The sequence below is a fragment of the Drosophila teissieri genome, unplaced genomic scaffold, assembly GCF_016746235.2.
Source record: "Drosophila teissieri strain GT53w unplaced genomic scaffold, Prin_Dtei_1.1 Segkk7_quiver_pilon_scaf, whole genome shotgun sequence".
Classification (NCBI taxonomy): Eukaryota; Metazoa; Arthropoda; class Insecta; order Diptera; family Drosophilidae; genus Drosophila; species Drosophila teissieri.
The window spans coordinates 1445310-1459401 of record NW_025225038.1 but is presented as its reverse complement, the minus strand read 5'-3'; the positions used below and the strand labels follow the sequence as shown (position 1 = coordinate 1459401).

Below are 14092 nucleotides of genomic sequence, written 5' to 3'. Positions count from 1 at the left end.
AAAGTCCATTGAAGGCAAATAAACCTTTTGAACCAGTAGAAATGTAGAAAATGTGCGGCAAGCATCCGATAACAGCGTCAACGTGATTAACACCGTAAAAGTGATAGGCCACAAGGGCATTTAATTATCATGGTGCTAGTATGCCTAGTGAACTGATGAAGACGTACAAGAGATCTGTACAAAGGGGTCATGACCAATAATCATGCGTTAGAGAATATCGAGTCCATCATTACGCATTCGCAATAAATCCCAAACATGAAAACAGCAGTATAATAACAAATAAAAGCAGTGTAGAGGCATATTCGACAGCATTCAATACCAAAAACTTCGAATAAAGGAAAATCATTCCTATGATATCGAATTCATACCAAAATTCGCCAACGCCATTGGTTATACGATAATGACACAAAAATTAAAAAAGGAGCTACTATTAATATGAAAGATAATTCATATGTAGAAGTATTGGAAAAAATTAACGTCCTAAACACTTCTGATTCAATATTAATTTATATTGACTTCAGCAAACCATTCTCTTTAACTACAGACGCAAGCAAAATAGCTATATACTATCCTAAATTCCTAAATAAAATTTGTTATGCTAAGAACGAACACGAAACTAACTACGCCACAATGAAAAATGACTTTTACCACATGTATGGGCAACTTAATATTAAAATAAATCAAAATACTTATTTCGACATACTAAGCGATTATAAACCTCTGGTCTGGTTAAACAATATAAAAAAACCAAATATAAAATTACAACGATGGAAAATTGAACTAAATGAATTCGATTATCAAATAAAAAAGAAAAAAGAAAAGTATGTAGCTGACGTGCTATCTAGAACTAAAAAAAAAGTATATTTGGAAATACGTAAGAAAATGTGCTAGGAAAAGCAGGAAATAGTATGGATGCCACTATACACAGCGCAGGAAAAGACAATAATAATTACATCGAAATAACATAAAGACCTTACTCTTCCCGACAAAATGAACTTATAAAAGGAAATGAAGACACTTATGAAGTTTGTAAGTTCCCCCGTCTCAGAAACTTAAATCAGGAATCTGTCTGAAAACGAGTGTAATAAGAATCAGAAAGGTCCATTCATTGTCTGCATTGACAAGCAGTCAGATACGTCTGAAAGAAAGGCCAAATTCACCAATTTCGACCAATTTCAGTCTGGAAAAACTTAAAATTGACTTTGAGGTAGTCGTGCAGTTCGGCAGCTAAGGTGAAGGAACTTGCAAAAATAGAGAGTTAATTGAGCAGGGGTATATCCCCAAAGTTTTTAAAACTAAAGCAGACATTATATTTAAAATGCCAAATTTAAAAAAGTAACAACAATGTGAAAAAATATCGAAACATTTTTCAAAAGTGTGGTCGTGTGAGATTTGGGCGGTTTGTGGCCGTCAAGAAAGAGATGGTATGTATCGAGTGCGCAAACTGCAAAGACGACCATGTTGCCACTGATCATTATTGTCCGTCCAAAAAAAGCATATACGATTAAAAAAGCGTAAACCCTGGAGAGCCTACCTTACATCTAGTAAAAACAATGTCGACTTAGCCATCTTATCTAAATTTTAAATCAGGGACAACACAGATTGTAGCGGACTATTATTTCGTTTGAAAACCTAGAGAGGATGGTTACCGTTATATTGGATTCTATATTAAACACATCATAAAATTCAGAATCTTGATGTCTGTTGATAGGATTTAAAACAAAGTCCAGACTCTAGGCCTTAAGAAAAATTGCAGCATACTCAGCCTATATATTCCACCAACCATTTCAATGGAACACTTCAAGTATGGTCTCAGGGATCTAACTTACCCGCTAACTTACCCAACTAAAGCATAATTGAAGGCGACTTCAACTCAAAATCAACATCATGGGGATCCGCAATTAGTGACCAAAAGGGCCACATTGTAAACAAAAAAAAAGCCTAGACAAACACACAAAGAAACACATTTAAAATCACGGTACCAAACAAATTCGAACCAAACAAGTGGTGGTGTCCAGAAGCGGAAACGCTTCTCCGACTCAGACTCTTCACTGACTTTTCAATAGTTTCAAACTTCAGACCTATCTGTGTTCTAAGCGTTTTGTTTAAGATAACAGAAAGGCTGATAAAAATTCGATTGGACCACCACATCTCATGTACTACCTACGTTTTCAGAAAATCCAGGTACCACTCTCTGCATAAACGACTGTGAGAAGTCTTAAAACTCCCCACAATCCCGGTGCAGGAGATCGGCCTAGCATCAGAGAAGACGGCTGGAATGCGAGAGGAGTCAAGGGTGGAGGTCGGACGGTAACGGTGTGGACTTTGGACGAGAACAAAGAGGGCGCACCGTGAACTAACATGAGTTGGACCTTGCACCCGTGCGGAACGTGCGCAGGCGCAGCTCGGGACGGTCAGTCAGTTAAACACGCGTGGGTCATTCGTGCAAGCGGGCGTGAGTCGCTCGGTCCGGACACGGGCGTGCCGACGGTTTAGAAAGTGTGGACACAGTCAACCAGTGGAAGTACGCGGAGATCGTCAGCAAAATAGTGAAACAGTTAAAGTACGCGGATCGATACCCGGAACAAGTGAACGACAAGTGAGCTACGACGCGCATCCGAACGCGAGGATCGCAGGATTCCCTTTGTCAAACGTCACTAAATAAAGGTCGTTCTAATCAGAAACTCTGTGTTCTCTTTGGTCGGGCAATCACACAAATCATACATTTTGTGGGACGAACAAACAAACTCTCTGAGCTAGCCGTTGCAATCCGTAGCGAGCAGAAACCAAGAAATCAGTTCGCTACACGACCTAATAAATAAAGTCCAATCACTTAAAGTTAAAAGAATTTATGTAGTAGCAGCGCGTCTCGACTAAAAGGCTTTGGACTGTGTAGACATAGGAATCTTAGAGTCTAAGCTTCAATAGTTTCAATTTAAGCCCCACCATATTTACTGGCTAACAGACTTTCTCCGAAAACGAGTGTTTATAAGGGAAGCTTCAAGCTCGAGCTAAACAGAGAAGTATCTGAAGGTAGCTGCCTCAGCCCAACTCTTTTCAATTTATATACTGCAGAATTACACAACCTGAATGACGATAATTGCGAACAGTTCCAATATGCAGACGATTTTTTCCTGCTATGCTTTGTCAAAACTTTTTCCGGGCAAGGGACAAATTTAACCCTGCCATATCGAGCGTAATTCACTTCAATCTGTAAACACAACCGCTACAAATAATTCGCAATGGCACTACAAATTCGGTTGTCAAAAAATAAATATCTAGGAAGAATTATAGCCGCAAATAAATACCCAAATGCCCATATCGAACGTCCGGTCTCTTCAGCCAAGAAAACGTGCGCATTCCTAATCAACATAAAAAATACAGAAAACATATACGCAAACAAAATACTGCCCTCTCTAACGGCTGAACTGCTAGCTATAGACAAACCCCAGACTATTTCCTCTCGGAAAGCATATCTCGAGTGAAAACAGAGAATGCTATAGTCGAGTACGCGTTCGGAGTACTGTCTATCCCTTAGATCTTAGATCCCTTAATCCTGTTAGCGCCGACACCAGGACACTTTCTGATCGGCAGGAGCCTTTCGTCCTTAAAGAGCACAAAAAACGGAAAAAGTGAGAGAATATTGCAGCTTGGCGATATCAAATCTGTGTTTCCGAGAGCTGACGGGAACTACCAAGTAGTCGACACTTGCACGGGTCGCGACATGGCCTCACTAAAGTCGTCCTCTTACACGGAGAGCCTTCCAAATCTCCAGATTGAAAATCTTCCATCTTCTATTAAATATTATTTGATATGGGAATTGTGGTGACCGGTGTCTGGAAAAGACCAATGTGTTAATACTCGTATTCACTCCCATCCAATAGCTTAGCGTCCCCGACTTGGCCACATTCTAGGACCTACCACTCAAGGCCATAGGCTTTCAACATGAGGAAACCGACGTCTAGCCGTAAGTAAGATTATGTTAGTTTCCAATTGTCAATTGTGTGAAAAAATTCGTATCTATTCGATAGTGGCCTGCCCGATTCGGTACCTAACTTGTTCTTAAATCGTACAGCTAGCAGCCATTCAAAAAAAAGTATCCGACACGATACTCAATCGTTAACTCATTCTTTTTAAAGTATGGAACTCTTGGTAAGATAGATTATTTTTTTTAAAGGCTTTTTGTTCTTCTTCTGCTTACTGTTCATGCTAAGCACAAAATAGGAGGAGGTGGACTTACCAACAACTGAAAATACCATGGTATATCCCACTGGTGGTGTTGTGGATACTTGACATTCGTAAATTCCCGAATCTCTTAGTTGAGAAAACTTGATCTTGAAATGTAAAAATATTTAATTATTATGTAGAATTATAAAAATAATAATTTTGCTTAAAAATTCTGATATTAATTTGGATATATAAACGTATATTCCTAATACTTATTCTTTTTAATTATTCCGTAAGTTCGAACGTTTCTACCCACCTATTTTGCAATAAATATAAAGTTTCAAGAAGATGTCTTTGAAATTTAGAAAACAATTTGCACAGAAAAATTTCGGACTTAATTAAATAAATGTACTATGGGCTTACAGCCTAAGTCTCTTTTTTCGACAACCAGATCCCGTTGCTCAGCTGGTAGAAGTGCTAAGAAGGTACATTAAATTAGGAAAAAAAGGAGAAAGAAACTATAAAAATTTAAACAGTGTATGCGTAACAGTTAGAACTTACACAGCTGAGGCTTTACTAGAATTTGCATGCTTATTCTTTGTAGATCTTTTAATTACCAAGACCATGCATTGCGGCTCTGTACCTATACGACGTCTAATGCCTATGACGAAATCCCCGCATTTAAATTTCTTTAAATTTAAATAAACACTATGTAACGAACTGATTTTTGTTGGTCTGCTCGCTACGGAATACGTGCGGCTAGCTCAGTAGAGTTTGTGTGTTCGTCCCACCAAATTTATAGAATAACGTGATCACCCGGTTACCAGTAATAACACTCGCAGTTTCGTTCTGGGGTCTTTATTTGATCTCAGTTTACAATGTATTTCAATTGTCCGGACGCCTCTGCTCTCTCGTCGTGGCCTCGGATCTGGGTGTCCTGCTCGGCGGCCTGGTTCCACTGTCTTACCGCCTTCGTCGTCCTGGGTGGCGCGGACCTTCGTTGTTGGGCGCTCGTTGCGTGGGCTGGGAATTGTTGTCGTACGCAGACTCACGGAGCTCACGGCTGTGATCCCCAAGGCAAACGCCTGTGGAACAGCAACGCGTCAACCCCACGTCTGGTTCGGACTGGTGGCGCCGGTACCACGCCTGCTTGGATTGCACGGACACACCAGGCTATCGCCTGGTTCAAGCACGCGATCTCCTACACAGTCCACCGGGTCTACACCACAATCCCTGCCGCTTCCTCGGGTGCCCGCTTAGGTCTGGCCTCTCCTGTTGTTTGCCTCCTGGCTACTCGTGCTTCGTCGTTTGGACCTCAGCTACCTGCGTCTCAGTTCGGAGACCTTCTCGTCCCGAACGTCTTGACGTAGCGATCCTGCTCCTTGGTGACTATCACGATCGTAGCTCCTCTGCTGACTTCGTTATAACGCTGTTGACTCGTACACTTGCTTTCCTTGACTGTCGGTCCTGCTTCCAGCGCTCGGCCTGTTTATATAGGCCTCCTCTAACGGTTTATCCCTTTGGTCTCCAGTCTCCGGATCCAAAGTCCATGATTTTACCGTTGGCCCGGTCCAAAGTTCGATTTGTCCCGTTAATTGCCTTTGAGCCTGCTGACTCTCCAAACTCTCTTTTCAGCAAGGCCGGAGTAGATTTACTTAATTTCATTTCTTTCACAGTACTATTACTCTTTCGAGCATTGATAACTTAGATTGGTTCCTTAAAGTAAAAATGTTGCGATTTACATTTTTTATGTCTTTCGATATCGTATTGGTTTCACATTTGTAGAGATGGTTAACTTATGAGGTTAAAAGTTAGGAATGCATTTTTTGGGTAAAAAATCATAGATTTAATCTGTAAATGTTTTGTTTAGTTTGCTACTCAATGTATTATTATACCCGTTACTCGTAGATTCGTTGAAATGTATGTAACAGGCAGAAGGAATTTTCATTTCTCGCACTTTCACTAGCTTATTAAGGGGTATATGATAATCGGGGAATTCGACTATTGCATTCTCTTTTTGCTTCGGAGCCTTTATTTTTTTTCTTCTCTTTTCAGTTTACATCGTGATCTCGCTGGTGATACTGTTTTGCTTTGGAGTCTCCTTTGCATTTAATTTAGAGTTCATTTAGCATTATTGCTTTAAAGAGGCGATAAGAATAAAATGCGATCGACTTCCTTCCAGTTCAGCATACAAATAAGGTCACCAGAACAAAATACTAATTTCAAGAAACTAGTTGTCAAATATAAATAGTATTTTTATTTATTTAAGCGTAAATAGTACTAGCTACGAGGCCATCGACTATGTAAATCTATATTTATATACCATGTTTTTGGGTCCATAAGACTTTTATCTTAGATTCATTCAGTTCTAATTGTGACATGATTTGTCTTGAGTATTTGTTGTTGTTTGATGGGTTGCGGACAGCTTCAATCGCCGTCAGGGAGTCGGATTTTAATAGCTTCCAGGATTGCGGTTGTTTTTGCTGTTAGAATAGATGAGTATGGTGGTAGGGTACCGTAGTGCAGAGGTTCAGTTTCGGTGATGATGGAGAATAATATGTTTGAGTTATTTTTGGATACGTCTGTGTAAATAAATGTGTGTTTTTGAAGGTTTCTTTTGTTTCATAAAAAAGTTTTTGAAATATTTAAGGTGGGGTGGAGTGTTGTCTTTTTTGTAGATGTGAAGAGATGTGTTAATTATATTTTCGGGAACTTTCCATGGTGGTTTTGTTTCATTTAGTTTCATTGGGTTGTAAGGTATGTTGCGGAGTTGACATGTTTCTATTACTCGATCTAATGTTGAAATCAGTTTTTCTTTCTTGCTTTTAGTTTTAGGTATTTGGATATTTGGATATATTGTTGGCTTGGATGATATTTTTAAAGAGTTTGGCTGTGGGGTGCTCGCGTTTTTGTTCAATCGTTGGTATTTTGGTTTTCGTACAGCAAGTTGTGCGTCGGCGTTGCACGGAAAGATCCTAAGACTAACCTGAGTGCTGCACAGTTAGAAAATTATAATCGTATATGTCTACAATTGCAGTAGTTAAAATAGAATGACTTACCCAGTTGCTGCATGTGATGGATATCTCCTTAACACGCGCTAATGTTGAACATATACATAAATATCTTAACCATTGTCTGCCAGCTATTGATCGATTGATCGAGTTCCCCAACTATCATATACCCGTTACTCAGCTAGTGGAAGTGTGAACGAGAATTTTTCACATTTTTTTGGCGAATTGAAATAGGGAAAGCAAGAATTAAAAGAACAAAAATTTAAAATGTTTCAAAGTGGAGATGGCAAGACTAATACAAAACTTACAAAGTTTCAAAACAGGTTTCAAAAGATTGGGTGGCAGTTTTGGGCTGTTTAGGGGCTTTACAGTGGGCGTGGCAGCATGGGTTAACAGACTTGCTCTGCGTCTATGTATCTGGAATCTGCATGCTTAATCTCATTTTTCTATCTTTTATAGTTCATGAGATCTCGACGTTAAATATGTATAGAATATATATAGAATATATATGGAATATGTATATATAGAATATAAATAGAATATATTATATATACAAAAACATATCAAATACAAATAGAATATATACATATATAGTATATATTCTTTATATAGAAGATATATAGAATATATATAGAATGTATATAGAATATAAGTTAACACAATCACCAAACTGACGAAATATAGTCGTAAGCCTCAAGTCTTTTTTCTATTTATAGATCGAGCTTTACCTATAAGAAACTGTACCTTGTTATTGTAGATTAAGCTTTAGAGATAAGAACTCTTGTTATACTTAAGTCAGTCGATTTTGGGAGTTTGGAAGCGTCGGTCATCGCCACGTACCTACAATTCGCCTCATTAAGTGCAGACCGCACAAGCCCTGTCATAATTTGTATAACTACTCGAATAAATATATTCAAATACTTAAAATTATAACTGGCGCCCAAACGGATATAAAAACCTACGACAACTGAATAATTATAAATAAATAACAAAAGGAGCATCCGGAGACAAAACCAGCGGCATCAACTGGCTAATCAACTTTAACCTAAAAAATAAATATTTCCTGATTACATAAAATATAATATTAATTTTACCTTAAAATAGTTTGTTAAGCATTATTATTATATTGTAAGTATAACGCTTATTGAACAAATTAAAAATACCAATACTTTTCTATTACATAACCTACGAACAGAGTGTTGATAAAAATACATGAGTGACAGTGATAACCTTATAGACGACCTCGTGTCAAGTTTAGATAAATGGTCAGCGCTCCAGGCAAATAGGCAAAACAGTGCAGAAAAAAATAATAAGTCTTCAGAAAATTATTGGTGGTCAAAAACAAATACAACTAGCGAAATGGAATTTGAAGCTCAGTTAAAAGCGATCGTAGAGAGTGCTGTTGCCGGTGCGCTCACAGTCCAAAAACAATCATTTGAAAAGCAATTGCAGGAGATGAATGAACGAATCGGGAAATTAACAGTGAACACGCCAAAGGTGGAAACTTATGTAGATGCTGAAATTAGACCAGGTGTTGTCTGTAACGAGCCTCTAGATATAGTTAAATCTCTGCCAGATTTTGAGGACAAAAGTGAAACATATGTGGCGTGGAGAAAAGCGGCTCATGTCGCTTTTAAAGTTTTTAAAGATTACGAGGGAAGTTCAACATTTTACCAAGCTCTTGGTATTATGCGAAATAAAATAAAAGGTCCAGCAAATACAGTATTGGCTTCTTTTAATACTCCGTTACATTTCAAGGCAATGATCAGCCGTCTTGATTTCACATATTCCGACAAAAGGCCGATCTACCTAATCGAACAAGAGCTATCAACTTTGCGACAGGGAGACATGACTCTTACTGAATTCTACGATGAAGTCGAGAAAAAACTGACCCTACTTACTAACAAGACAATAATGACATTTGATAGTGCCTTGGCGATGTCACTGAATGAAAAGTACAGAGCAGACGCGTTACGTGTATTTGTAACCGGAGCTAGGAAATCGTTGAGCGACATTCTTTTTGCAAAAGGTCCAAAAGATTTACCAACTGCTCTCGCTTTAGCGCAAGAGGTCGAGTCGAACCAAGAGCGTTACCAATTCGCCCTTATTTATTCTAAAAATATTGGAGACAGGGGTCAGAAAACCAAACAAAAGCATAGCGATAGGGATAGAAATTCAATCATGCCCATGCAAACTAAAAACCCATATTTTAGCAAGCGCCAGGTGCCTACTTTTGATAACCAGGAAAGACAAGATCCAGTCGTCCAGATGTATCCATGCGATCTAGAAGAACTGGAAATTTTGGACAAGCTCCATTTCCGACTCAGGGAAATATTTGGCCATCCCAACAACAAAATTCTTGGCCATCTCAACAACAATATTCTTGGCCATCTCAACAAAAATATTCTTGGCCATCTCAACAACAATATTCTTGGCCATCACAACAACAAAAGTCATTTCAAACACAAAATCAATTCGCAGCGCAACCCCAACAGCAAAACACAAGTCAGGCTCAGGGACATGTTGGGTATGCGCAAGCATCAAAAAGACCAACTAGTGGCAGTGCAAGGTTTACAGGGCCAAAACAGCAGAGGATCAACCACTTACCTCATGAGAAAGGTCAATGTGAGGAAGACACAGACGATTATCAAAAGGAGGCAGAAGCGGAGGTTGATGACTATGAGGACGAACTAGTGAATTACGATCATGTTCATTTTTTAGCCACAAATCCCTGCTACCGTACATAGAAAGAGAGATAGCAGGGAGAACCATAAAACTTTTGATTGACACCGGGGCTTCGAAAAATTATATACAGCCCCTCCCTGAATTAAAAAACTTAATGCCGGTACAAAATAAATTCACGATAAAATCGCTTCATGGTTGCAACACCGTCAAACAGAAATGTTTTATTAAGCTATTTAACACATCTGTTCAATTCTTTATTCTTCCAAGTCTCTCTAGTTTTGACGCAATAATAGGACTTGACCTTTTGAAACAGGGAAATGCAACGTTAGATTTTAAGAACAAAACGTTGAATATCAACAATGAAGTGGAATCTATTCAGTTTTTGAGATGTGACAGCGTAAATTTCACCAACATAGAGAATATTGTGGTTCCAAATCAGATATCTAATAAATTCCATACAATGCTTCGAAATCGATTGGCCGTCTTTGCGGAACCGGAAGAAGCACTGCCGTATAATACCAACATTGTTGCCACAATACGTACTGAGGACGACCAACCCATTTACTCAAAACTCTATCCGTACCCCATGGGCGTATCAGATTTTGTGAATAAGGAAACAAATGCTTTGTTAAAGGACGGAATTATCAGGCCCTCGTCGTCACCTTACAACAATCCGGTTTGGGTAGTCGATAAAAAAGGTACAGATGAAAAGGGAAACACTAAGAAAAGGTTGGTTATAGATTTTAGAAAACTAAATTTAAAAACAATCGACGACAAGTACCCTATACCAAACGTAGTATCCATCTTGTCAAATTTGGGAAAGGCCAGGTTCTTTACAACCCTTGACCTTAAATCGGGGTTTCACCAAATTCTGCTCGCAGAAAAGGATAGGGAGAAAACTGCCTTTTCAGTAGGAAATGGAAAATACGAGTTTTGCCGTTTGGCTTGAAAAATGCCCCAAGTATTTTTCAACGTGCTATTGATGATGTTCTTAGGGACCGTATAGGAAAGTCATGTTATGTTTACGTTGATGACGTAATAATATTTACAAACGGAATCGAGGACCACGTAAACGACGTTGCTTGGGTACTAGACAGACTGTCTGAGGCAAACATGAGGGTTTCTAAAGAGAAATCGTTTTTCTTCAAGGAAAGCGTCGAGTATCTTGGATTTATAGTGTCAAGTGGAGGTATCACAACCAGTCTTAGCAAAGTAGAGGCTATTCAGAAATATAATCAACCTACTAATCTGTTTAGTGTTCGATCGTTTTTAGGGCTAGCAAGTTATTACCGCTGCTTTATTAAGGACTTCGCCTCTATTGCTAGACCACTGACTGACATTCTGAAGGGTGAAAACGGAAAAGTTTCCGCAAGCCAGTCCAAAAAGATACCAATTTCATTCGATGAAAGACAATGTTCTGCTTTTGAGAAACTTAAAAATGTTCTTGTCTCCGAAAATGTAATGTTATTGTATCCCGATTATAGGAAAGCCTTTGACTTAACAACAGACGCTTCGGCTTTTGGCCTGGGTGCAGTCTTATCACAGGATGGCAAGCCTGTTACAATGATTTCGAGAACTTTACAGGATAGAGAACTTAATTTCGCAACAAATGAACGAAAACTTTTGGCCATCGTTTGGGCTTTAAAGTCTCTTAGGAACTACCTATATGGTGTCAAAAACTTAAACATTTTTACAGATCACCAACCGTTAACATACGCCGTGTCAGATAGGAATCCAAATGCAAAAATCAAGAGATGGAAGGCGTTTATAGACGAACATAATGCTAAAATTTTCTATAAACCTGGCAAGGAGAACTATGTTGCCGATGCACTATCCAGGCAGGCTATTCATGTCCTAGAGGACAAACCCCGGTCAGACATTGCAACAATACATAGCGAAATTTCATTGACTTTTACAATCGAAACTATCGACAAGCCGGTTAACTGTTTTAGAAACCAGATAGTAATAGATGAGGGCACCGCAGACTCAACTCGAACTTTTGTTATTTTCGGAAGCAAGACAAGGCATCTAATACAATTTCTAGACAAAGAGACTTTACTCGGAAGAATTCGTGATGTGGTTAAGCCGGATGTAGTGAATGCGATACACTGCGAATTACCTGTACTAACTTTCATTCAAAACAGTCTTGTAAATGAGTTTCCAGCAACGACCTTCCGACACACTATGAAAATGGTTAGCGACATTTTTAATCAAACTGAGCAACGGGAAATAGTGTCTTTGGAGCACAACAGAGCGCATAGGGCAGCACAGGAGAATGTAAAACAAATTCTTCAATACTACTTTTTCCCTAAAATGTCCCAAATAGCCGCTACCTTTGTTGCTAACTGCTTGGTTTGTCAAAAAGCCAAATACGACCGCCATCCGCAAAAGCAAATCCTCGGGAAAACACCTATTCCGTCACATGTAGGCGAGACATTGCATATTGATATATTTTATACGGATAGGAAGTACTTTTTGACATGTATTGATAAACTTTCCAAATTCGCTATTGTGCAACCAATCGGCTCTCGAACGATACCTGATTTAGAACCTGCAATTATGCAATTAATGAACTTTTATCCCCATTCAAAGACAATATTTTGTGACAATGAACCGTCCATAAATTCCGAGTCAATCAAGTCACTTATGAAAAATCGTTTTAATGTTGACATAGCGAACGCACCTCCACTTCATAGTACCTCAAACGGACAGGTTGAAAGGCTTCACAGCACGCTTTTAGAAATAGCTCGATGCCTGAAACTTGACAGTGGAATGAATGATACTGTCAACCTTATTCTTCAGGCAACAATAGAATACAATAAGACGGTGCACTCAGTCACCAATAGAAGACCGATCGACATTATTCATTCAACTCCTCCCGAATTGGCTAACGAGATAGTAGAAATGGTTAACGAAGCTCAGGAAAAACAGCTAAGAAGAGAAAATGTAACAAGACGAGACAGAACCTTTGAGGTGGGAGAAACCGTCATGGTAAAACAAAACAATCGCTTGGGAAATAAACTAACCCCACGGTATAGGGAAGAACTAATCGAAGCAGACCTCGGGACAACGGTCCTCATAAAAGGGAGGGTCGTTCATAAAGATAATCTACGCTAGGTTTATTATTTCATTTCCTTTTGAGACCATCGCCAAGTTAGCAAAATACAAACGTAAAGTCTGGACACTAGTAAAAGAGTTTGCAAAAGTTTTTCAATTAAACATTTGTCAAATCTTACTTATTTATTCTTTATTATATCCGCTTCATCCTCTTTAGAAAAGTTTAAAGGTATGTGATGAAATGCTAACCCGTATTATTTGAAAGTTTAAAATCCACGCAACCACAAATATTTCCTAAAATTACAATAGAAAATAAATGCATTAACAAAACGACATAATAATAGTATAGCGCACTCACTCTAATTAGATTTCAATTTCCTGATAAAAAAAACACTAATGTTATCAATACCCTTTTCTGATTTTGTTCAACTAAATAGGAAAATCAATACTTGCAATCAATAAGCGTTTTACTACATACTTTAATATCAAAAATATCTGAATGAACTTTATCATAAAATTATAATTGTTATACTTAATTATTGTCAAAACTTTAGTATTAAAACTGTAACTACCTCTGAGAAGGAATTAAGATCTATCAACGTAGTATCTGCTAAAGATATAAAGATGCGGCAACTATTTCTGCGCCTGGGTACTGAAACGACGAACTGAATAATATCTGCCATCAGACGCCATCCAGAGTGCGTTCAACAAATACGTTTTGATGGTCAACCAGTTCAACCAACATCAGCATCATCGTCGTCAACAAGTCGACGGCTACAATAAAGATGTTTTCCAAGTTCGCTACGATCATCTCCAGAACCTTGTTGCGAACCCATGACATGGAGAATCAACAGCATTTACGAACTTCTTGGATCATCCAGATATGCAGAGCTGCCTTCCCTTCGATGGTTTACCGCAGTACCAAGTTGGCAGTATGGGAACTTAGTGGCAATGAGTAAGCTGTAAGCACAACCAATGTTACCCGTAAGATCCGCTTTCAAATAGATTTGCCAATTGTAAAAAGTCTGTGGACAGCCTTCGTCTTAGAAGGGGAGGAGTTAACACAATCACCAAACTGACGAAATATAGTCGTAAGCCTCAAGTCTTTTTTCTATTTATAGATCGAGCTTTACCTATAAGAAACTGTACCTTGTTATTGTAGATTAAGCTTT

At 38.6% G+C, this 14092-nt stretch overlaps 1 protein-coding gene across 1 annotated transcript in view; it reads right to left on the bottom strand.

Moving 5' to 3' along the window:
- The window catches only part of LOC122625801 (protein CEPU-1), a 249645-nt gene that overhangs the window by 106971 nt on the left and 128582 nt on the right, over positions 1-14092 (bottom strand). The window contains 1 exon segment of the mRNA XM_043805853.1: positions 4241-4334. Coding sequence (XP_043661788.1) covers positions 4241-4334 — 94 coding nt within the window.